The sequence below is a fragment of the Cnephaeus nilssonii genome (genome assembly GCF_951640355.1).
Source record: "Cnephaeus nilssonii genome assembly, chromosome: X".
Taxonomy (NCBI): Eukaryota; Metazoa; Chordata; class Mammalia; order Chiroptera; family Vespertilionidae; genus Cnephaeus; species Cnephaeus nilssonii.
The window spans coordinates 75,957,146-75,982,942 of NC_137071.1; the positions used below are offsets into that span (position 1 = coordinate 75,957,146).

Consider the following 25,797-nt stretch of genomic DNA (forward strand, 5'->3'; position numbering starts at 1 on the left):
ACAGGAGTATAGCATTAGATTCCCATTAAATCACAATGAATATAAATGTGTACTCAAGGGAACAATAACTTGGTTTGTTTTGAGCAGAATACTCAAGGGCCTAAAGTTTCATCTTTCCCTATTATTGTCCTTAAAAAATGCAACATCAGCCTAAATATGATTTTTTTTTGCATTAGAGTAGGACTTCTCTATGATAAATGTTTATTCAAAATTAAATGGAGAAAGAGAACTTAGGGGATGATAGTGAAATTATAGGTCCTTTTTAATTTTTATTTATCTGTATTTTCTCAGTAATGTATAATACATGCTTATTACTTTTGTAATGAAAATGTTTTAAATGTGTTTATTTATTTTTAATTCTCTATTGTTGAAAATATTACAGGTTTCCCTCTTTTCCCCCCATTGACCACCTCCACCCCACACCTGCCCCCCAAGGCCTTCGTGGCACTATTGTCTGTGTCTATAGGTTATGCATATATACATAAAAATTCTTTGGTTAATTTCTTCCTGTTCCCACTCCCCCCATCCCTCTGAGATTCCTCAGTCATTTCCATGCTTCCATTTCTCTGGATCTATTTTGTTCGTCAGTTTATCTTGTTCATAGTTTATGGCGCTATATTTCAACATTTTTTGTATTTTAAAAATTTAACAACATATTTTACTCAACTAATTTTTATGCCATCATTCTTATTAAAGGAAAAGAAGGCTAGGTGAATTGATGAGAACTAAAACATGATTTTAGTATTTTAATAATCATTTCAGGTAAATTTTAGAGGGGTTCTTTAGCTGCATTTCTTAAAGTAGAAATTCAGTGGGGTTTTTTTAAAGTTAAAATTTCCAGATGTTGCCAGTACTAAATGATAACACAATGCCAGTAATAATTTTGTCATTGAGCACAATGAAGAGAAATCATCTTTAATTTGTATGCATTCTCCCATATAAAGGGTAACATGTATTCTCCTTTCCTTTTCCCTACTGAGTGATAAACATCTTTCTACTTTTCATGTTATCAACCCAAAAAACAGTGATTTTGAATGCTTGAGACAACTATTTTCACTTATATTTGGACAAAATGTGTAATGTATGTATGAAACTTTTGATTTTATTTTAAGGCCTTATGAATGTATCCAAAATCTTTATATAAATTGGCACAAATGTTGCTATAAAATACAAATACCTTTCTGGTAAAAAAAAAAGGAAGAATTTTAAACATGTATGATTTAGCTGAGTGTTTTCTGATTGAATTAGGAATATTCAAGATTTATAAAGCATTATAGTATATAAGAAGTCTCTAATAAATACATATAAGCTCTATAATTTATTCCAAAGCCTTGATAAAATTATTTTAACTAATTTATGCTGTTTCCAAATATTGAATGAAAATATTGGATCATATTATCTGTTTCTGCCCCAATCCCCACCCAATCTTACAATTTTCCTAAGGAAAAAAATTGTGTGAGCCTCAATGAGGGTTTGAGTTGCCACCATTGCCAAGCTTCAAGAGAGGGTGTGGCAGAAGTGAGATAGACTTTTTTTTTCTGAGTTAAAAATATTGTATTTATTTATTTATTATCTAAAGTTTTACATATGTCTCCTTTTTCCCTGATTAACTCCCCCTCCAAGCCATTCCCACCCCAGGTTTTTTTTTGTTTTTTTTTTTGCTGAGAGGATGATGATTTTTCTGATTCTGTCTAAAAAATGGCAAAGGTGATTGCAGCTGAGAAAAAATGTGAGTGGCATCTCACTAGGCATGCTGTAACTATCCTCTTTTATAGAATTCTTCATATTCTTAGCCATTCCGTTGTCAGGTAGTCCACGTGTAGTGTGGGAGGTACATTTAGCTTCTCCACATTGTTGTAGTAATTTATCACAGCAATTTGTTGTTGAAAAGAGCATGGGTTGGAAGTTAGGTTAGACTTTAGAACTGGGGGTAGAGAGAAAATGCTCAGAGAATTTATCCTGGCCACAAAAGGTTTAGGAATTAGAATGAGGCTTTAGCATTTTGGTGTTTTGCAGTAGTAGGACAAATTTTTCCCTTTTTATGGCAGTAACTCCCCCCCACCTCTCTGCAATAGCTAGTTCTAAAGTTACTATTGTAGTATAGTATAATGGTTTAGTTTAGAGCATGGACATTGACATCAGGCTTGGTTTAAGACTCTTCCAATTAAGGTAATATTATTATTCTAAAGTGTCTTAATGCATAACACATTAAGTGTTCAATAAATGAGAGCTGTGATTTTACACAAGATCTATATTCTCTTCCAGTATAGTTTAGTGAAATCTAATTGCCTTTTCTTAGGCACAGTAATTTGTTTTCCCTTTTGATCAGCTTTCTTCATCTCTGGTCTTTACCATAAAGTAGAAAGATGACCTAAACACACTTTTTTGTTTGTTTCTACAGGCATTGGCTAGACATTATGTCAGTTAAGTATACATATACTAATACTTGATAATATTAAAAACCAGATATAATTTCTTAAATAGTGTTGTATGACTGGAGTTAAAATGGTCCAAAAGAGAGATAGGAAAATTGAGGAGTAGGAGTTGTAGAGAAAATTAAAACTAATGTCTAAACAAGAAAGTTGGTTTATCTTTAGACATAGAGAAAAACTGTTAAAACTACTCTGCCCACTTTGCTTTTCTAGAAGGTTCTTAAGGTTTTAAAATAATAAATCATTTTGTTGAAATTAAATATTTAGATAATTGCAGTATAGATATATATGTCTGTATGTATATATTACATATATGTAAGTTTGTTATTCCTAAACAAATTTTGTAGTTCCTTTACACCCAAAGGAAATTTAAATAAATACTTTGAATATTTCAGGAAATACAGCATGCCATTTAGTAAATTTAAGTGAACAAGTGAATAACTTAGCTATTCCAACAATGTTTTGCCTCCGCATTCCTTGGCACAAACTGGGACCTCAGTGAAGTGTTCCTCATGGGAGTTGCCTGTGATATCTTACTGAAAAGGATCAAGTCCTAATTCAGGCTCCCCTCCCTTCTGTTTTATTAAAATCAACTTTATTACAGTGTAATTTGCATACAGTAAACTGAATCCATTTTACGTATATAGTTTAATGAGTTTTGACAAATGTATATACCCACAATAAGATATTAAATAGTTTTATCATCCCCAAAATTTCACTTGTGTCCCTTTCCCTGTCCCTGTATCCTGGAAGCCATTGATCTGCTATCTTTTCTATGAAAATTTGTATACAAATCATTTTGTACTCATAATAGTCATTTCTCTTGGGAAAGTACAAAGGAATGGAGTGTATAATGTATTTAACTTTATAAGAGACAGCCAAAATATTTGTCAGAGTGATAGAACTATTTTCCATTCCTACAGCAGTGTAATGGTTCTTTTCAATTATAGCTATACTAGAGGCCCGGTGCATGAAAATCGTGCATGGGTAGGGTCCCTAGGCCTGGCCATCGATTCAGGGCCGATCAGGGTCTTCTGGCTGCTGGCCGGTGCCTTCCTTCCCCTGGCTGCCAGCCTCTGGACGGATCCTTCCTTCATTCTGTGCCGCCCCCTGGTGGTCAGCACACATCATAGCAAGCTATAGAACTCCTGGTTTCCCAGTCTAACTCCTGAGGGGACAATGTGCCTATTAGCTACCTAAAAAAAGAGTAACATGCTAATTGACCGTATCATCGTGATGCCCACCAGCCAATCAGGAGTGAGTATGCAAATTAACCCAACAAAGATGGCAGGTTAATTTGCATACACAGGCGCTGAATGGCCGGGGGCGGGGTGAGAGGCTTGCTTCGTCACCATGGCGATGACGCAGGCATTCCGCACCACCCCAGCCACTCTGGGCAGCGTGGGAAGGTGGAAAGGCGGCTCTGGACAGAGCAAAGGCGGTGCTGGCAGCCAGGGAAAGGAAGGCCCATTCCTGCATGAATCTTCTTGCATCAGGCTTCTAATATATATACCTGTATATTAGTAGATATGAAGTGGTATCTTATTTTATTTGCACTTTCCTAATGCTTACCAAATGCTCATGTAGTCATTGGCCATTCATATATCTTATTTTGTGTAGTGTCCCCACTAATATTTCTGTATTTTTTATAAATTTCATTGCTTATATTCTTAAACTACAGGCCCAGTGCACGAATTTGGGCATGGGTGGGGTCTCTTGGGGTGGCCTGCCGAGATTGGGCCCCAGCTCATGCCCCTAGCCTTGCAGCCCCAGTTCACACCCCCAGCCTTGCAGCCCTGCAACCCTGCCTGGCACCCTGCCTGGCACCCCACCTTGGCCTGTTGCCACCCCCTCACCTGCTCCACCATCCCTCTTCTGAGGTGATCGATTGGGGCTGGGCCCTCCGCCCAGCTCCCTCAGCACCTGGGAGCTGGGCGGCAGCCCCGCCCCCTGCCGCTGCTGCTGGTCACTGTCTGTGGGGCGATCGGCTGGGCGATTAGGCCCCTGCTCACACCCGCCTTGGCCTGGCGCCACCCACTCACCTGCTCCAGCATCCTGCCGTGGTCCCACTCTCGTCAGGGCCCATCAGGGCCGGCAGTGCCTCCACTACCGCCCATTGCCAGTGCTGCATTGCAGCTGATGCCCACCATGTTCCCTGCTGCCCCCTGGTGGTCAGCGCACATCATAGAGAGCAGTGGAACTCCCAGTCTCCAGGTTGAATGACCACCTGAGGGGACAATTTATATATTAGGCTTTTATTATATAGGATTGAAAGAGTTCTTTTTATATTCTGAATGCAAACTACTTTATTTGTTGCACACACACACACACACACACACACACTCACACATACACACACGCTCCTTTCGGTGGGTTGCATTTTCTTTTCCTTAACAGTATATTTTAATTGGCAGTGTTTTAAATTTTTGATAAAGTCCAATTTATCATTTTTTATTATTATTGCTTTTTGTGTCATGTGTAAGAAACCTTTACTAGTACACTATAATTTTAAATTTTGCCTCTTTTCTTCTATATGTTTGGTGCTTTTAGCTTTTGAACCCATTAGCATTATTTATGTGTCCAGTGTAAGTTAAAGATTCTGCTTCAACTCTTAAAAAATTTATTAAGTGAAATTAACATAATATAAATTTAATCATTTAACATGAGCAGTCCAGTGACATTTAGTCCATATACCTTGTGTGCAACCACCACCTCTATCTAGTATCAAATATTTTTATTACTCCAAAATAAAACTTCATACCCAATGAATAGTTTCTGCTATTTCTACGCTACCAGCAGCCCCTGGAAACCACCAATTTGCCTTCTGCCTCTATGGACTTACCTATTCTGAATCTTTCATATAAATGTATTCCTATAGTATGTGATCTTTCTAGTCTGGTTTCGTTAACTTAGTGTAATGTTTTCAAGGTTCATATAACATTATATGATGTATCAGTACTTAACTTTTTATAGTGGAATCATATTGCATTGTATGAATATACCATATTTTGTTTATCCATTCATTCATTCATGGGCATTTTGGCTGTTTACCTTTTGGCAATTGTAAATAATGCTGCTATGAACATGTGTGTACATATATTAGTTTAAATACCTGTTTTCAATACTTTGAAGGTAATTACTAAGTGTAGAGTTACTGGCCATATGGTAATTCTATCTTTTAGTTTTTGAGGAACCGAGAAACTTTTTCACAGTGTCTGAACTATTTTACAATCACCCTAGCAATGCATGACCATCCTAATTTGTCCACATCCTTTCAATACTTATAATTTTCTGTATAATTATTTTTATCATCCTGATTTGTTAATGAAGTGATTTTCATTGTGGTTTCTATTTGAAATTTCTTAATGATTAATGATTTGTTCATCTATTTAAAAATTTTTAAAATTATAGTTGACATTCAATAATATTTTGTATTAGGTGTACAGCATAGTGGTTAGACAGCCATATACTTTACAAAGGGTTTCCCAACTGACAAAATATGTAGTTATTACCACATTATTGACTCTATTTTCTATGCTGTACCTCATATCCCCATAACTGTTTTGTAACTACCAATCTGTAGTTCTCAATCACTTCACCTTTTCCTCCCAATCCCCCAAAACCCCTCCCCTCTGGCAATTATCACTCTGTTCTCTGTAACTATGATTCTGTTTCTGTTTTGTTTGTTCATTTTATTGTTCTTTAGATTCCACATATAAGGGAAATTATGTGGTATTTGTCATTATAAGACATATACACTGAGTGGCCAGATTATTATGATCTCTGAACGCATAATAATCTGGCCACTCAGTGTATATCCTAAATAATAAAAGGATAATATGCAAATTGTCCCCTCGACCAGTAGTTCGACCAGCAGGCAGGCCGGCCAACCACCCATGTCCCCTCCCCCTGGCCAGGCTGGCCGGACCCCACCCATGCACGAATTCATGCACCGGGCCTCTAATATACATATATATACATACATATACATACATATATATATATATATATATATATATATATATATATATATATATGTATATGTATATGTATATGTATATGTATATATATGTATATATGTGTGTGTGTGTGTGTGTATGTGTATATATATATATATATATATATATATATATATATATATATATATATATATCTCACACTGAGTGGCCAGATTATTATGCGTTCAGAGATTATAATAATCTGGCCACTCAGTGTATGTCTCTTTTTTCCCCTATTGACCTCTCCCTGGCCTCCCCTACCCCCCAGCACATGCCCTCACCCACCACCTCCAGTGTCTGTGTCCATTAGTTATCTTTATATGCATGCATACAAGTCATTTGGTTGATCTCTTACCCCTCCCCAACCCTCCCCTGCCTTCCCACTGTAGTTTAGTTTGACAGTCTGTTAGATGCTTCTTTGTCTCTGTATCTACTTTTTCATCAGTTTATGATGTTAATTATATTCCACAAATGAGTGAGATCATGTGATATTTATCTTTCTCTGAATGGCTTATTTCACTTAGCATAATGCTCTGCAGTCCCATCCATGCTGTTGCAAATGGTAAGAATTCCTTCTTTTTTACAACAGCGTAGTATTCCATTGTGTAGATGTACCACAGTTTTCTAATCAACTCTTCTGCTGATGGGCATTTAGACTGTTTCCAAATCTTAACTATTGTAAATTGTACTGCTATGAACATAGGGGTGCATATATCCTTTCTGATTGGTGTTTTTGGTTTCTTGGGATACAGTCCTAGAAGTGGGATTACTGGGTCAAATGGCAGTTCCATTTTTAATTTTTTGAGGAAATGCAATACTGTTTTCCACAGTGGCTGCATCCGTCTGCAAACCCACCAGCAGTGCAAGAGGGATCCTTTTTCTCTGCATCCTCTCCAGCACTTGTTGTCTGTTGATTTGTTGATGATTGCCATTCTGACAGGTGTGAGATGGTACCTCATTGTTGTTTTGATTTGCATCTCTAGGATGATTAGTGACTTTGAGCATGTTTTATATGTCTCTCCACCTTCTGTATGTCCTCTTTCGAAAAGTGTCTATTTAGGTCTTTTGCTCATCTTTTAATTAGATTGTTTATCTTTTTTTTTTGTTAAGTTGTATGATTTCCCTGTAAATTTTGGAGATTAAACCCTTATCGGAGATAACATTGGCAAATATGTTCTCCCATGCAGTGGGCTTTCTTGTTGTTTTGTTGATGGTTTCTTTTGATGTCCAGAAGCTTTTTATTTTGATGTAGTCTCATTTGTTTATTTTCTCCTTAGTTTCCATTGCCCTAGGAGTTGTCGGTAAAGATATTGCTACGACAAATGTCTGCTATTTTGCTGCCTATGGCTTCTTCTAAGATTTTTATGGTTTCCCATCTTACATTTAAGTTCTTTATCCATTTTGAGTTTATTTTTGTGTATGGTGTAAGTTGGTGATCTAGTTTCATTTTTTTTTTGCATGTATCTGTCCAATTTTCCCAGCACCATTTATTGAAGAGACTGTCTTGACTCCATTGTATGGTCTTGCCTCCTTTGTCAAATATTAATTGAGCATAATGGCTTCTGTTGATCTCTGGGTTCTCTCTTCTGTTCCATTGGTATATATGTCTGTTCTTGTGCCAGTACCAGGCAGTTTTGAAAACAGTGGCTTTGTAGTATAGCTTGATATCTGGTATTGTGATTCCTCTAACTTTGTTCTTCTTTTTCAAGAATTTGGGGTCTTTTTTTTTTTTATTCAAGATGAATTTTTGGAGAGTTGTTCTAGATCTTTGAAGTATGCAGTTGGTATTTTAATGGAGTTATCATTGAATTTATAGATTGCTTTGGGTAGTATGGCCATTTTAATGATGTTGAGTCTACCAATCCATGAACATGGTATATTCTTCCATTAGTTTATGTCTTCCTTTATTTCTTTTTTTCTGCATCCTGTAATTTTCTGAGTACAGGTCCTTTACCTCCTTGCTTAAGTTTATTCCTAGGTATTTTAATTTTTTTTTGCAGTGATAAATTGGACTGTTTTTGTTTGTTTGTTTCTCTTTCTGTGAGTTCATTATTGGTGTATAAAAAAGCCATAGACTTCTGGGTGTTAATTTTGTTACATTGGGTTCTCTCTCTTTGCTTCTTGGTGGGCCTGGGTGTTAATCCTGCTACATTGCTGAACTCATTTATTAAGTCTAATAGTTTTTTGATGGCGTCTTTAGGGTTTTCTATGTACAATATAATGCCATCTTTTAATAATGACAATTTTACTTCTTCTTTTCCAATTTGGAAGCCTTTTATTTCTTCTTGTCTGATCGCTGTGGCTAGTACCTCCAAGTAGTATGTTGAACAGGAGTGGTGAGAGTGGTTATTCCTGTCTTGTTGCTATTCTTAGGGGAAGTACTTTTAGGTTTTGCCCATTGAGTATGATGTTGGCTATAAGTTTGTCATATATGGCTTTTATTATGTTGAAGTATGATCCTTTACTCCCACCTTGATGAGAGTTTTTCTCAAGAAAGGGTGCTGTATTTTGTCAAATGCTTTTTCTGCATCAATAAATATGATTATATGTTTTTTATCTTTCAATTTGTTTATGTGGTGTATCATGTTTATTTACTTGAGGATATTGTACCATCCTTGAATCCCGGGAATAAATCCCACTTGGCCATGGTGTATGATTTTTTTATGTAGTGCTGGATCTGATTTGCTAGAATTTTGTTGAGAATTTTGGCACCTATGTTCATGAGGGATATTGGCCTGTAATTCTTTTTCTTTGTATTGTCTTTATCTGGTTTTGGGATTAGGGTAATGCTGACTTCGTAGAAAGAGCTTGGAAGTGTTCCTTCCTCCTAAATTTTTTTGGAATACTCTGAGGAAGATAGTTTTACTTCTTCTTTGAATGTTTGATAAAATTCCCCTGTGAAGCCATCTGGTCCAGGACTTTTGTTTGCTGGAAGTTTATTTATTTATTTTTTATTACTGCTTCAATTTCCTCCATAGTTATCAGTCTATTCAGGTTTTTTTATTCTTCCTGGTTTAGTTTTGGAAGGTCATCTTTTTCTAGGAATATGTCCATTTCTTTGAGGTTAACAAGTTTGTTGGAATAGAGTTGCTCATATTATTTTTTTTACGACTCTTCATATTTCTGTGGGGTCTGTTTTAATTTTGCCTCTTTCATTTCTGATTTTATTTATTTGGGTCCTCAATCTTTGCTTCTTGGTGAGCCTGTCTAGAGGTTCATCAATCTTGTTTATCCTTTCAAAGAACCAGCTCTTGGTTTCATTGATTTTTTGTATTTTATTTTTTTTGTCTCTATGTCATTTATTTCTGCTCTGGTCTTTATTATTTCCTTCCTTCTGCTCACTCTGGGATTTTCTTGTTGCTCTCTTTTAAATTCTTCAAGTTGCAGAATTAGATGCTTTAGTACCAGTTTTTCTTGTTTTTTGAAATAGGCCTGTAATGCTATGAACTTCCCTCTCAGGACTACTTTCACTGTGTCCCATAGATTTTGGGTTATTGTGTTTTCATTGTCATTTGTTTCCAGGATGTTTTTTATTTCTTCTTTGATCTCCTTGGTAACCCAATTATTGTATAATAGTATGCTATTCAGCCTCTAAGTGTTTGATTTTTTTTATTGATTTCAGAGAGGAAAGGAGAGGGCAAGAGAGATAGAAGCATCAATGATGAGATAGAATCATTGGTCGGCTGCCTTCTGCACACACCAGGGATCCAGCCTGCAACCCAGGCATGTGCCCTTGACCAGAATTGAACCTGAGACCCTTCAGTCCCCAGGCCGACGCTCTATCCACTGTGCCAAACTGGCTAGGGATAAGTGTTTGAATTTTTATGATTTTATATTTTAGTTGATTTCTAATTTTATGCCATTGTGATCTGAAAAGATGCTTGATATGATTTCAATCTTCTTGAATTTGGAGAGACTTTGCTCGTGCCCCAATATGTGGTCTATCTTTGAAAATGTCCCTTGTGTGCTTGAGAAGAATGTATATTCTATAGCTTTGGGGTGGAATATTCTAAAGATGTTGATTAAGTTCTTCTGATCTAGTGAGTTGTTTAAGATTGCTGTTTCTATGCTGATTTTTTGTCTAGAGGATTTATCCAGTGATGTTAATGGGGTACTATGATTGTATTGTTGTCAGTCTCTCCCCTGATATCTTCCAGAAGTTTTTATTTATTTATTTATTTGGTTGCTCCTGCATTGGGTGCATATATGTTTACCAGAGTTATCCTCTTGTTGTATCGATCCCTTTAGAATTATGAAGTGGCCTTTCTTGTCTTTTGTTATGGTCTTTACTTTGAGGTCTATTTTGTCAGATACAAGTATTGCTACCCTAGCTTTTTTGTTTTTAATTTCCATTTACCTGAAAGATATTTTTCCATCCCTTCACTTTCAGTCTATGAGAGTCCCTTGTTCTGAGGTGGGTCTCTTATAGACAGTATATATATGGGTCATGTTTTCTTATCCATTAAGTCACTTGATGTCTTTTGATTGGAGCATTAATCCATTTACATTTAATGTTATTATTGATAGGTACTAGTTTGTTGCTATTTCTATTATTTATGCCTGCGTTCCTTCCTCCCTTTCTATTTCTTCTTTTTACAGCATTCCCTTTAGCATTTCTTGCATTGCTGGCTTTTTAGAGATAAACTCCCTTAGCCTTTTTTTTGTTTTTGAAGCTCTTGATTTCCCCTTCAATTTTGATTGATAGCCTATTACTGAATATCAAATTAAAGAATAAAAGCAGCTCCCTTAGCAAATACTATAGGGTTAAATATAAGAATAAGTAACTGAGAATTTGACACTCTCAAAGGAAGAAGCCTTTCTGATGACACTTATGCAAAATGGTAGGTTGAGATTTGCTCATTGGGTCTATAAGGAAGATTCAAATGTCTCAGCAAACCCCAAATGCTGATCAGATTGGTGCTTGCTAATAACACCCATCAGTGATTACATGAATTTTAAGACAAGAACTAAGAAAAGTGTCATAACCCAAATGCCTGTCACAAATGTTGTTCAACATGGGAAAGTCCTACACAAAATCAGTCATACTGCTGCTTTGCTGGGACTCTCATGTACAGTAATTTTCAAACATTGTGGCAAGACACCAATGCTCATCTAGCTAATTAGACAACACAAACGCATTTATTTCAAATTTCAAGGGGGTAAAAAAGGTTAAGATATAGATGTTTTATGCATGCTCAGGGCCAACTTAAAAATACTCCATTCAGTGACATCATAACAAATTTGCATCAGTGAAAAGAAACTGGCATAATCCACTTCTTACCATTCAACTTGTCAGATGGTGAAGACCAAAACAGAATATTTCACTAGTTTTAATTTTTAAATATGATTGTCACATGGGAAAATGAAATAAACACAGTAAAATAAACTGTACAAAGGCAAAGTAGAATAACAAAAAATATTTTACTAAAACAGAAGATTTACAAAGTTTCCAGTTAAGCCATACAAAATGGTCATAAGCTTTTCTTGAAGGGGGGATTCTACATTTGACAGCAAAGTCACAATGTTATTTGTGAGGGCCATGGTGTTTGTTTAATGTTCCCATTTTGGTTCAAACAATCAAGCTTGTCCACTTACAGCATGTAAATAAAGTCAGACTTGGCTAGAGAGAATATTCTAAAGAACTGGTTAGCTGCTTTTAGCCAATGCAATTAGATCACCATAAAAAGGGAGAAAGGAGCCCATAAAATTAAAATTAAACTAGTTATTCCCTCAAAAAAAAAAAAACCCAAAAAACCTACACCCCTGCAGCTAACCCTGACAACTACCTTCATTCACAGTGCTTTATACTTAAACCATGATGGGGGGAAATGAATAAAAGCAGAGAAGGGTCACTGCTTTTAAACGTTTTACAACAGTCCAGATGGTACTTCTAGCCTCTGCTCATGCTTTATAACAGTGAATCAGGACAAGACATAGATTTGCTAATGTGCATTTAATCACCAAAGTACTGAAGATGTCTGGGCTTTTGTTCTGTAACTAGTGACCCAGTGCACGAAATTCGTGTACGGGGCAGGGTAGGGGGGGTTGTCTCTCAGCCCAGCCTGCACCCTCTCCAATCTGGGACCCCTTGGGGGATGTCCGACTGCTGGTTTAGGCCCGATTACACAAGGATCCCTGCGGGATCTGGCCTAAACAGGCATTCGGACATCCCTCTCACAATCCAGGACTGCTGGCTCCTTAACCGCTCACCTGCCTGCTTGCCTGATTGTCCCTAACCACTCTGCATGCTGTCCTGATTGCCCCCAACTGCTCCCCCTGCTGGCCTGCTTGCCCCCAACTGTGCCCCCCCCACTGGCCTGCTTGCCCCCAACTGTGCCCCCCCACTGGCCTGCTTGCCCCAAACTGCCCCCCCTGCCAACCTCCTTGCCCCCAACTGCCCCCCTGCCAGCCTGCTCACTCCCAACTGCCCCCACTGCTGGTCTGCTCATCCCCAACTGCCCCCCATGCAGACCTGATCGCCCCCACTGCCCCCCCTGCCAGCCTGATCACCCCCAACTGTCCCCCCTGCCAGTTGGATCACCCCCAACTGCCTCTCCCTGCTGCCCTGATTGCCCCCAACTGCCCCCCTCTGCTGGCCTGCTTGCCCCTAACCGCCTCTGCCTCAACCCCGCCACCATGGCTTTGTCTGGAAGGACGTCCAGAAGGTCTCCTGGAAGGTCTCCTGGTCTAATTAGCATATTACCCTTTTATTAGTATTGATGTTTCTAAGACTGTGCCCATTAAATGCAAACAAAAAAGGAAGAAGTCTTGGCAGAATAGGAGAAATGATGCACACTTGATGATAAGATTGATTTAAATATTATTCATGGCATATAGCCTACCAGTGGTCGGCAAACTCATTAGTCAACAGAGCCAAATATCAACAGTACAATGATTGAAATTTCTTTTGAGAGCCAAATTTTTTAAACTTAAACTTCTTCTAACACCACTTCTTCAAAATAGACTCGCCCATGCCATGGTATTTTGTGGAAGAGCCACACTCAAGGGGCCAAAGAGCCACATGTGGCTCGCGAGCCGCAGTTTGCCGACCACGGGCCTAGTCCATGCTCTAGCTGTTTCTATGGCTTGGGCTTCATTGGTCTTTCATTGTTCTGCTACATCATTTGCTAATGGGTCATCTGGATTGGGAGCACTTAACAAAGCCTGGATCGATAGCAGATCTGTGTGAATCTTCAGTGCTGGGGACCACTTACCTTTCAAAATATCTAAACATATTCTTCCCAACTTGTCTACATTAGGATGATAAATTTTGGTTATGAAATATACTTTAGGTGCTGCCATTGGGTATTCTTCTGGAAGGAATAGTTCAAGTTTAAAAGTCCCTCCCTCAAAGGGGGAATCCTGGGGGCTAGCAATGACCACATGAAAATAACCGGCGTTGCTCTCATCTGGTTCTCCTTTAATGCTGGGAACTGGTTCTGCCAGCAAACGCTGGGTTTCCTTGATAATCCTGCAGGGCAGCGCAGCCATCTTGTCAGATCCCAAGTTTGGCCTCTGGTCTAGTCTCTGGCACCGCTTGCCTCACGCACGAATTTGCAGTGATTGTTTTAGTCATATAAGAGCCTGGTCATGTTTTATCTCCTTAGGGATGTGGTTCAGGGACTAAAATTTTAGTAATTTTATTGAGCAGGGTAGCTAATAGAGGAAAATTAGGAATCTATAGTCTGCAATAACCAGCCAAGCCTAGAAATCTACAAAGCTGCCACTTAATTGTGTGTGTAGGAAATTCCTGGATTACCTTAATTCCTTTTGGAGACAGCTGAATTCCTTCAGAGATTAGATCATGTCCTAGGTAATGAACAGCATCTAAAGATAATTGTAATTTTTCCTTAGAGAGTTGTTTCCTTTTCCAGATATCTGTTGCAGTCAATGAATGGAATCTTTTATGAACACCTCTTTGGTAACTGAGCACAAGAGATCATATACATATTGTAAAAAGGTTTATTTACCCTGGGGAATTTGAGGGGGCTTAAATCTTGGTGAAGTACTTGGGAGAAATAAGAAGGGACCTCAGGGAACCTTTGCATAACTGCCCAGGTATACTGTATATTGTTAATGTAGCCAATGATAGGAGTGACATATTTTTAGTTCTCTACATCTCCAAGCTAAAAATTCCATTTAATGTTGAGTTCTAGTTGTTCTTTATATATGTGGATACCAATATTTTATTATCCTATATTATAAAAGCCTAATATGCTAAGAGTCCAGTCGGCTGTTCAACCAAAGTGTAATATGCTAATGATATGCTAAGGTTATTCAACTGCTCACTATGACATGCACGACCACCAGGGAGCAGACAGTCAACTGGTTGACTAGTTGCTATGACGTTCACTGACCACCAGGGGGCAGATAGTCAACTGGTTGAGCAGTCGTTATGATGTGCACTGACCACCAGGGCGCAGATGCTCCAACCAGTAGGTTAGCTTGCTGCTGGGGTCCAGCAGATCAGGACCGAGCGGGATGGGCCGGACACACCCTGGAGCCTTCCCGCAGTCCCTCCCCAGCTGGCCAACATCCTGCATCCCTCCACAGCCCCAATTGTGCACTGGTGGGGTCTCTCGGCCTGGCCTGCACCCCCTAACAATCCAGGACCCCTCGTGGAATGTTGGAGAGTTGGTTTCGGCCCGATCCCACAGGCCAGGCCGAGGGACTCCCCCACTGGTGCACAAATTCATGCACCATGCCTCTAGTCCTATATAATAAAAGTGTAATATGCTAAGTGTCCAACCAATTGGTCGACCATTTGGTCGACTGCTCGACCAGTTGCTATGACGCACACAGACCACCAGGGGGCAGATGCTCCGATCAGTATGTTAGCTTGCTGCTGGGGTCCAGTGGATTGGGACTGGGTGAGAGGGCTGGACATGCCCTGGAACCCTCCTGCTGTACCTGCCCGGTGGGCCAGCCAACCTCCCACAGTCCCTCCCTGGCCTGCCCCCATCAGCCCCAATCCGGACTGGGCAAGATGGCCCCGATCAGCCCCAATCACCAGCCAGGCCAAGGGACCCCACCTGTGCATGAGTTTGTGCACCAGGCCTGTAGTATATATATGTTTTGGTAAAGTTTTCTTCCAATCTGTTGCCTGCCTATTCAAATTTCCTTTTTTTTAATTATTAATTTTTTTCAATTACAGTTAAAACTCTTATTTTGTATTAGTTTCAGGTGTACAGCATAGTGATTAGACAATGGTGTTTTTGATGAGGAGAAGTTTTTATTTTTAATGAAATCTAACTTATTATTTTTCTTTTATTTTTTTGTATTTTCTGTATCTTGCCCAACAAATTGCTTCTTATACTAAGGTCACAAAGATAGTTCCAATTTTTTTCTATGAGCTTTGAAATTTTATCTTTTATATGTAGGGGCATTATTGATCTTGAAGTAATTTTTGAATGATATGAAAGAGAGACTGACATTTTGTTTTAAAAATATGAATATCTTGCCTTACCCGTTTTGGCCCAGTGGATAAAGCGTTGGCCTATGGACTGAAGGGTCCCAGGTTTGATTCCGGTCAAGGGCATGTACCTTGGTTGTGGGCACATCCCCAGTAGCGGGTGTGCAGGAGGCGGCTGAGCAATGTTTCTCTCTCATCAATGTTTCTAACTCTCTATGCCTCTCCCTTCCTCTCTGTAAGAAATCAATAAAACATATTTTTTAAAAATATGAATATCTTGTTGTTTCATCAAAATTCACTGGACAGATTTTTTTTTTCCCAATGAAATTTTCTGGTACTATTTGAATTTATTTGTGTGTGTCTAATTTTGGATTCTCCATTTTGTTTCAGTGGCCTATTCATTCACTAATATCACACTGTCTTTCTTGTGGTAGCATTATAGTGAGTTAGTCTTAAAATCAGGTAGAGTTAAGTATACAACTTTCCTCCTCTTTGTCCATTTCTACAAATTATGGGAAAATTGATAGCAATATTTAGATTCTAATACATAAACTAGCATATATTTCCGTTTAATTAAGAACCTTCTAATTTTTCTAAGCAATATTTTATTACTTTTTCTATATAGGCATTGCATTCTCATTAAGTAATTCATGATTTTAGATGTCATTGTAAATATTATTATTTAAATTTTTATTTTATAATTGATTTAGTATTATTTTGATTTTTATATAATTACTATTTATACTGTGATATTACAAAATTCACTTATTTAGATTCCATAGTTGTTTTAAAGTGACTTGGAATTTTCTACATTTAAAAATCACACCATCTATATAATAAATGCTAAGTGACCTTTATAGCAGAATGATCAGAACAACCAGTCACTATGATGCTGGTTTACCACTAGGGGGCAAATGCTCAACACTCAGAAGCTGCTCCCTGTTAGTTAGTGCACTCCCAAAGGGGGAGCGCTGCTCACGGCTGGTGAGCATAGCAGTGGTGGCAGGAGCCTCTCCCACCTCTGCAGCAGTGGTAAGGAGCAGCAAGCAGGTGGGCAGAGGGGTCCCAGACTGTGGGAGGATGTATGACTGCCAGCAGGTGGACATCCCCCGAGTGGTCCTGGACTGTGAGAGGGCACAGGCTGGGATGAGGGGACCCCCCCCCCAGTGCATGAATTTCGTGCACCGGGCCTCTAGTCTTCAAATAAAATAATTTTATTTTTCCCTTTCTAATCATTTTACCTTTTTTTGTTAATTCTCACCAGAGGATATTTTTTCCATTGCTTTTCAGAGAGAGTGGAAGGGAGGGAGGAGGAAGGAAAGGAAGGAAGGAGAGAGAGAGAGAGAGAGAGAGAGAGAGAGAGAGAGACATTGACCTTGGTTGCCTCCTGAACTTGCCCTGGCCAGGGGGACCCAGGGAGTGAACCTGCAAACAAGGTATGTGCCCTTAATCAGGAATCAAATCTGCAACCCGCTGGTGTGCTGGCAGATGCTCTAACCACTAAGCATGCCAGTTAGGGCTCATTTTACCTTTTTTTTCTTATGCAATGGCTAGGCACAATGGCACAGTGTTGAACAGAAATGATGAGAGAACATTTATGTCTGTCCCCAATTATAGGGAGAAAATTATTCAGTGTTTCATTATTAAGTATAATGAATGCAAAATTTTCAGTGCAAATTATTATGTTGAGGAAATTCCCTTGTACTTTTAGTTTGCAGACCATTTTTTAAAAACATACATTTTTATTGATTTCAGAAAGGAAAGGAGAGGGAGAGATAGAAACATCAATGATGAAAGAGAATCATCGCCCCCTACTCGGGATTGAGTCAGAAACCAGAGCATGTGCCCTGACTGGGAATGGAACTGTGACCCCCTGGTTCATGGGTTGAGGCTCAACCACTGAGCCATGCCGACTAGGCTGGCGACTATTTTTATTATGAATGATGTTGAATTTTGTCCAATGAACATGTAATTTTACATGTAACAGTTTCCTTTAATCTGTTAATGAATAGTACTGTATTTATTTTTTATTGTTAAGCCAATGTTGCATTTTCAAAATTAACCACCACTATTTGACCAAGGTGTAATATTGTACATGCACACACATACACGCACATGCATGCACACACATACACGCACATGCATGCACACACATACACACACAATGTAGTCAGTTTGGTAATATTATATTAAATATTTTTGCATCTTTGTTCTTGAGGGATTTTTTTTGTACAGTAGTCCCAATTTATGAGGGATACATTCCAAGGCCCCCATTGGATGTCTAAAACAGCATATGATACCAAATCCTATACATACTATATTTTTTCCAATACATACATATCTATGATAAACTTTATTTTATACATTAAGCACAATAACAGATTAACAATAATAATAATAAAATAGAAAATTATAGCAATATAGTGTAATAAAATTTATGTGAAACTGGGTCTCTTTTTCTCAATATCTTAATATACTGTAGTTACCCTTCTTCGTGAGATGATAAAATGACTTGTTAAGTCAAGAACTAGCACCTTTTCACTTAAAGGAAACACAGTAAGACATTTCTTTGGCATATCTGAATTGCCAGAATCATTGCTCTTGCACCTTGGGACCATTATTAAGTAAAATAAGGGTTACTTGATTACTTGAATACAAACACTGCTATACATTGACAGTCAATCTGATAACCATGATATCCAATAAGTGATTAATGGGCAAGTAGCTGTATAGAGCATGTGTATGCTGGACAAAGAAATGATTTACATCTTGGGCTGGACAGAGTGGGGATGGCATGAGATTTCATCCCACTACCCAGAATGGCATGTAATTTAAAAATTGTGAGTTGTTTGTTTCTGGAATTTTCCACTTAAAATTGTCCAACTGCAGTTGACCTCAGGTAACTGAAACCACGGAAAGCAAAACTGCAGATAAGGGAAGGAATACTGCATTATGTTTTCTTGTAATTTATTTGCCTAGTTTTTGTATCAATGTAATAGAGGCCTTCTAAATGAGTGATTTTCTTCCTACATTTTCTAAAAGTGTTTATAGCATTGGTATTCATTTTTCACTTAAAAAAAAGTTTAATATTTTCATTTGAAAGTAAATGATTGCCAATTTAATTATGATGTTCTTTTTTTATAAGACATGTCTATGTGTATGAGAATTTATAAATAATCCTATATAATAAAAGGCTAATATACAAATAGACCAAATGGCAGAACAACTGAACAACAGGTTGCTATGATGTGCGCTGACCACCAGGTGGCATGCGCAGAACATGGCAGGCATTGGCAGCAGGTGGCAGAGCATGGAACATGGTGGGCATTGGCCACAGTGGGATGGTGGAGCAGGTGAGCGGGGGCACTAGACCAAGGTGGGGCACCAGTCGCTGTCATCGGGGCAAGCCTCTGGTGGTTACTGAAAATTATTTGCTCCCGCACGCCACAGTCCCACCCTGTGCTTGCACCTGCTGTTGGCACTGGCCCCACTCACACCCATTGCCAGCGCCACAGCCACCGCTCGCAGCCGGTGCCAGCGCCCAGTGCCGGCCCCAATCACTCAGCGCTGTCAGTGGGTGTGAGCGGCGGCTGCCAGCCCCAATCACCCCTGAGGGCTTCTCCACCTCCCCCTGCTCTTGAGGGGCAATCAGGGCAGCAGCTGCCCCTCGCACCCGCTGACAGTGCCGGCCCCAATTGCTCTACGCCATCAGCGGGTGTGAGCTGGGCTGGAGCCATCAGTGCATGGGAGTGACAGGAGCAGGGCTGCTGGCAGACAGGGTACTAGGGGCTGTGGTGGGAGAGGCTGGGTGGGGGCATGGAGGATGGGCCAAGACCCATCCCTGTGCCCACCACAGCCTCGCGGCCCACAGTTCTTTCCAAAGTGCATGAATTCGTGCACTGGGCCCCTAGTATTATACAGTACTAGAAGCCTTGGGGGTTGTCCCTCAGCCCAGCCTGTACCCTCTCCAATCTGGGACATCCCTCTCACAATCCAGGACTGCTGGCTCCTAACTGCTTGCCTGCCTGCCTTCCTGATTGTCCCTAACCGCTTCTGCCTGCCAGCCTGATCACCCCCTAACCACTCCGCTGCCAGCCGGGTTGATGCTTCACTGCTCCCCTGCCAGCCTCTTTGCCCCCAACTTCCCTTCTCTGCTGGCCTGGTCACCCTTAACTGCCCTCTCCTGCAAGGTTGATCACCTCCAACTGCCCTCCCTTGCAGGCCTGGTCCTTCTCAACTGCCCTCCCTTGCAGGCCGGGAGCCTCCCAACTGCCCTCTCCTGCTGGCCATCTTGTGGTGGCCATCTTGTGTCCACATCGGGGCAGGATCTTTGACCACATGGGGGCAGCTATATTGTGTGTTGCAGTGATGACCAATCTGTATATTACTCTTTTATTAGATAGGATAGAGGCCTGGTGCATGGGTGGGGGCCAGCTGGTTTGCCCTGAAGGGTGTCCCGATAAGGGTGGGGTTCCCTTGGGGTGTGGAGCGGCCTGAGCGAGGGGCCTGTGGTGGTTTGCAGGCCGGCCACGCCCCCTGGCAACCCAAGGGGAGGCCCTGGTATCTGGGATTTATTTTCCTTCTACAATTGAAACTTTGTAGCCTGGAGCAGAGCCAAGCCTGCTGCTCCCTCCGGGGCGGCAGCCATTTCTGTGGCAGTTAATTCACCTTCTACAATTGAAACTTTGTAGCCTTAAGCGGGTGAGCCCAGCCAGGGTGTGCGGAAAGCTTTGCTTCCCCTGTTGCCCCCGGCAACCCTGGCCTGCTCTCTCAAGCTCCATTCTGCCGCCATTTGTTTGAATTTGTTTACCTTCTATAATTGAAACTTTGTAGCTTGAGTGGAGGCTTAGGCCTGCAACGGCTATGGAAAGCTTGGCTTGCTCTGTTACCTGGGAAACCTTGCTCACTGTGGCTGTAGCCATCTTGGATTGGAGTTAATTTGCATACTCGCCCTGATTGGCTGATGGGCGTGGCTTGGCTGGTGGGCGTGGCTTATGTAGCGGAGTGATGGTTAATTTGCATATTACCATTTTATTAGAGAGGATAATATACTAGAGGCCCGGTGCACAAAAATTCATGCACTGGGGGGGGGGGGTCACTCAGCCCAGCCTGCCCCTCTCACGGTCCAAGAGCCCTCAGGGGATGTCCTACTGACAGCCGGAGTCTGGTCTCCCTCTGTGGGAGGCCATCAGGATGATCAGGGGAAGGCACCGCCCCCACCACTCTGCTGCTGCCACTGCCACTGCTGGCCACTGCAGCCGTTGGCCCTCGGCCCTTGCAGCCGCCAAGGTGTTTTCATCAACATGGACTCCAGTACCTTCACCACAAAAAAATGACAACTTTCTTTAATCATTTTCAAGATATCTCTTTCAAAGGATATGACATTTCTTTATTTCTTTTTTTTTATTCTCCCTGAGGATATTTTCCCATTGATTTTTAGAGATAATGGAAGAGAGAGGGAAAGACAAAGAGAAATATCAATGTGAGAGGGACACATCGATTGGTTGCCTCCTGCATGAGCCCTGACCTGGCCCATGATGCAGCAGCCGCAGGGGCTGCTGATCAGGCCCTGCCTCTCTCTCTGGGCCTCGTCGCAGCTGTGGCGGCTGCTGATCAGGCCCTCCTCCTGTGCAGGCGTGTGGAGGCGCCTGCCGTGGCCCCACCCCTGATGCTGCAAGTCCCCGCCCACCCACACCTGCTGTGCATGCAACCTGCTGATCGGTCATTACTGTGACGGCATCCTGGACAATTTGCATATTCCTCTATTATTAGTATAGACTAGAGGCCTGATGCACGAATATTCCTACAAGAATTGGCCTTCCTTCCTCTGGCTGCCGGCACCACCTTCGCTCTGGCTGGAGCTGCCTTTCCACTCCTGCCCGGAGCCGCCTTTCCACCTTCCCATGCTGCCCAAAGGCCCATAGCGGCTGGGGTGGCGCAGAATGTCTGCATTGTCAACATGGTGGCGATGCTAGCGTCCTACCCTGCCCCCGGCCGCTTGGTGCCTGCATATGCAAATTAACCCACCATCTTTGTTGGGTTAATTTGCATACTGACTCCTGATTGGCTGGTGGGCATCATGAAGGTTATGGTCAATTAGCATGTTACTCTTTTATTAGGTAGATGATATATACTAAATGTAGTAAATACACTATTATATTATATAAATTATATAATAAACCATATTATATACATTAGGTGCATACATAATATATATGCATGCAAATTAATATATATACCCACACACACAGATACACACATAAATGCACATTTACACTGAGAGAGACAGACAGATTGATAGACTCTGGTATTTGGTACATTAATACATCAGTGCAATCCAATTTTAACTGTTTAACAAGTGTTGGGAGTTTGGGGATATTTTTGTTTTGTTTTTAATAGTTTTTGGTATTTTTATATATTTTTTTCTAGACTGAGAATGTCACTTTATAATTAAAAAGGAAAGAAAAAACCTGAACTGTTTTTGTTCTTGGGAATTAAAAAAAATAAAGGATTTCTTAAGCTATAACAGCACATTTGAGAAATCACTATATTACTATATGGTAATTAAAATTCTAGTGATGTTAACATATGAGATCCCCCTCTCTAACACCAAACCATTAGTGATGTCTGAGTAGGTGTAGCATTTCAAGTTCCTATGGAAATTGCCAAATGATTAAGGAGACATTTACGCTCTTTGGGAAAAAGTCCAAGTTTTTTTTCTTTGTCTTCAAAGGCTTAAAGAAATGAAAATCTTCACAGCAAAATGCACTTTTTCCCCTTTGATTTTGAGCATGGAAGGCTACCCAATGTCAGGAGACACAGGAAGAATTTGGCTTGATTTTCTAAAGTTGTTTGGGAAGGGTAAGGGAAATGAGAGAACTACTTAAAAGAAGCAACTAAATCTGGTTAATGTAGCCAATAATAGGATAAAGTAAAAATTTTAGAACATGTAATCTATTGTGATTGCTCCAGTTTTCCAGGCCAATTAAGAAATAATCTTTATTGCTCAAAGTCTCAAGACATTCTGGGAGAAATGCATGGATACTTCATCAGATACCTGTAAAAATAAGTGGATGACAGTTTAGAGGTGCTATCTAAACTGTTTAACTACTTATTTGACCTTTAACAAAGGTATATGACAGCTTATAAATTTTAGAAGTAACATTGAGAGCACAAAAATTACAGGACTTTTAAAAAGTTGCATGTAGCCCTGGCCAGTGTGGGTCAGTTGGTTGGAGCATCATCCTTGTGTACCGGAAGGTTGTGAGTTCAATTCCCAGTCAGGGCACATACCTAGGTTGCCATTTGATCCCCAGTCGGGACCCATAGATGTTGGTAGATCTCTCTCTCTCTCTCTCTCTCTCTCTCTCTCTCTCTCTCTCTCTCCCCTCCTAAAAATATTAACCCTTTCTTCCAATAAAATTGTGGAAAGAAAGATATATAATAATTATAAGTCTATTTATTTAGGCTGTTTCATATCAACTGTGAGGGGTGAGTATAGCAAGAGGAGTGGGACCAGACGACTAAGGAAGGATGACAGGTTGTTGGGAGAAAAACTGGAAAAGAAATGATTAGAGAAAAATTCTAAGGGTATTGGGCATAGAGTGAGGACAGGTTTTTTGTTTTTTTTCTTTCTCCTAACTTACAAATTTGTGTGATTTTAGGATGTTCCTATAAGCATCTGTACTTAAAATATATTATTGTCATCTGGCCAGCATGGCTCAGTGGTTGAGCATCAACCATGAACCAGGAGGTCACGATTCGATTCCTAGTCAGGGCACATGCCTGGGTTGCAGGCTCAATCCCCAGTGTGGATCATGCAGGAGGCAGCTGATCAATGATTCTCTCTCACCATTGGTGTTTCTATCTCTGTCTCCCTTCCTCTCTGAAATCAATAAAAATATATTAAAAATAAAAAATCTTATTGTCAGATAAGTTTAGGATTAAATGATGCTAGGGACAAATAGTGAGGCCATGATAATATGAAGAAATAAATGAAGGAAAGGAGTAACATCTTATTTGCCCGATTTCTCCAGCTCAGTATTTCATAATGTGTAGTCGGAAGAGTACCCACAGTTGTGTCACTTGAGATACTTACTAAATACAGTCCTGAACTCCACTTCAAACATAATGAAATTCTGAGCCTTTGAACCTGGGATCAGCATTTTTAACAAGTTTCACAGATGACTCATAGCAAAGGAAATTTTGAGAACTGCTGCTATCTAGTATATAAGGCTGATTTGTTCCCATTGTTTCTAATCCATCACCCTCCTCCTTTTTCACCAATCATCAGCACCCTTTAAATACACATGTGAATAATTTCTTTCACCTGGAATAGATGTCACTTATTTAAAAATTGTTTTGCCTTATCACTCCTTTTTTTCAGTGTATTGCTTATAGCTGTTTGTTGTTATGCTAAGGTACCAAATTGAATAATGCATATTTAGGTAAGAAAGCAGTACAGGGCAAGTCACTTAGTTTGTGAATGAGCTTAGGCAACTACCTGTCGGACAGTTGTATCACCTTGTGGCTTTATTTTCTCTGCTGTGCTCATTATTGGGTACACTCTAATTGTTGTGAAGTTATACATAATATTTATTTACTTTTAGTCAGAATGATCCTAACCAGAAAGCTATCTGCTGTGATTGTTAAGGAACTGAAGTAGTGTGAGAAAGTTACCTTTAGCCATAACATAGTTTTGTAAATGAACTTTCAGTTATATATTACTACAATCTGTTTGGGACATTACATATCTTAGTGCTTTTTGTAATTTAGGTATTTTGTACTTTGAAAATTTATAGAAAGAATTCTACTTGTCTTCTTTTTCCCCATATTAGGCAATCATCAACGTCTTGTTGGATTATTTGTGTTTCCTTCTTTTCCTTTGATTATTTGAGAGGTAGAAAACCAAGGAAGAAGAAACTGGAGTTCCTACAGTGGTGAAAATTGAAGTATCACCTTTGTTTTTTTGCATCTAGATCATTGATGAATATGGACAGGACCTAGAAAGTATAGACTAAAACCAATATATGGGGCAGGTTTCAGAAGTAGATGGTTTGTTAGTCCAGATATCCATGTAGTAAGCATGGTTGCAAGTGTGGTAGGTATTATTCACAAGTGAGTTGAATACAAGAGCCAGAGTAGCTGGTAGTAGGCAATATGGAGAAATCCAAGTAAACATTAATTTTGGTGGTAGAATTGGAGCAATGATGAAAAAGTTTTACAGTAACCACTGCCTAGATTTTACTATTAAATTTTGCTATATTTGTTTTACCTATGTGTCAACTTATCAATTCCATTATCTATCCATTATTGCATATTATTTTTATTTATTTATTTGAAAGAAAATTTTGGACAGGCATCCCATCATGCATCAGAAGAATTAATATTAAGATGACAATACTCCCCAAATTGATTTAAGGATTCAGTGCAATATTCATAAAAATCACTGTGAGCTTCTTTGAAGAAATTAAGAAGCTGACCTAAAATTCATATGGAAATGCAAGAGACCCAGAATATCCAAAGCAATTGTAAAAAAGAAGATCAGCTTGAGGACTCACACTTGCCAATTTCAAACTTACTATTAAGTTAACAGTAATCAAGACTGTGTAATACTGACATAAGGTATGACATATAGATCAATGGAATAAAATTAAGAGTTCAGAAATAAACCCTTATTTATATAACCAATTGATTTTTGACATAGGTGCCAAGACAATTAGATGGAGAAAAGAATAGGCTTTTCAACAAATGGTATTGTGTCTGCATGCAAAATAATAAGGTTGGATCTCTACTTTCACCATATACAAAATTTATTTTAAAATGAATCTTTTATATGAAATATACAGAATAAGCAAATCTATAAAGACAGAAAGTAGATTAGTGGTTTCTCAGGGCTGGGAAGGTATTGGAAGAAAATAGGGAGTGACAAATGTGAACAAGTTTTCTTTTTGGG

The 25,797-nt window shown here is 39.7% G+C and overlaps 2 protein-coding genes across 2 annotated transcripts in view; one reads left to right on the forward strand and one right to left on the reverse strand.

The window, feature by feature from the left end:
• Nucleotides 1–25,797, forward strand: part of COL4A5 (collagen type IV alpha 5 chain) — a 325,412-nt gene that overhangs the window by 30,594 nt on the left and 269,021 nt on the right. The gene's annotated exons all lie outside the window — the stretch shown is intronic.
• LOC307096289 (ubiquitin-conjugating enzyme E2 N-like) lies at nucleotides 13,010–14,296 on the reverse strand. Its single transcript, XM_079765864.1, has one exon. It carries the CDS (start codon nucleotides 13,919–13,921, stop codon nucleotides 13,535–13,537), a length of 387 nt encoding a protein of 128 aa, XP_079621990.1. The 5' UTR covers nucleotides 13,922–14,296; the 3' UTR covers nucleotides 13,010–13,534.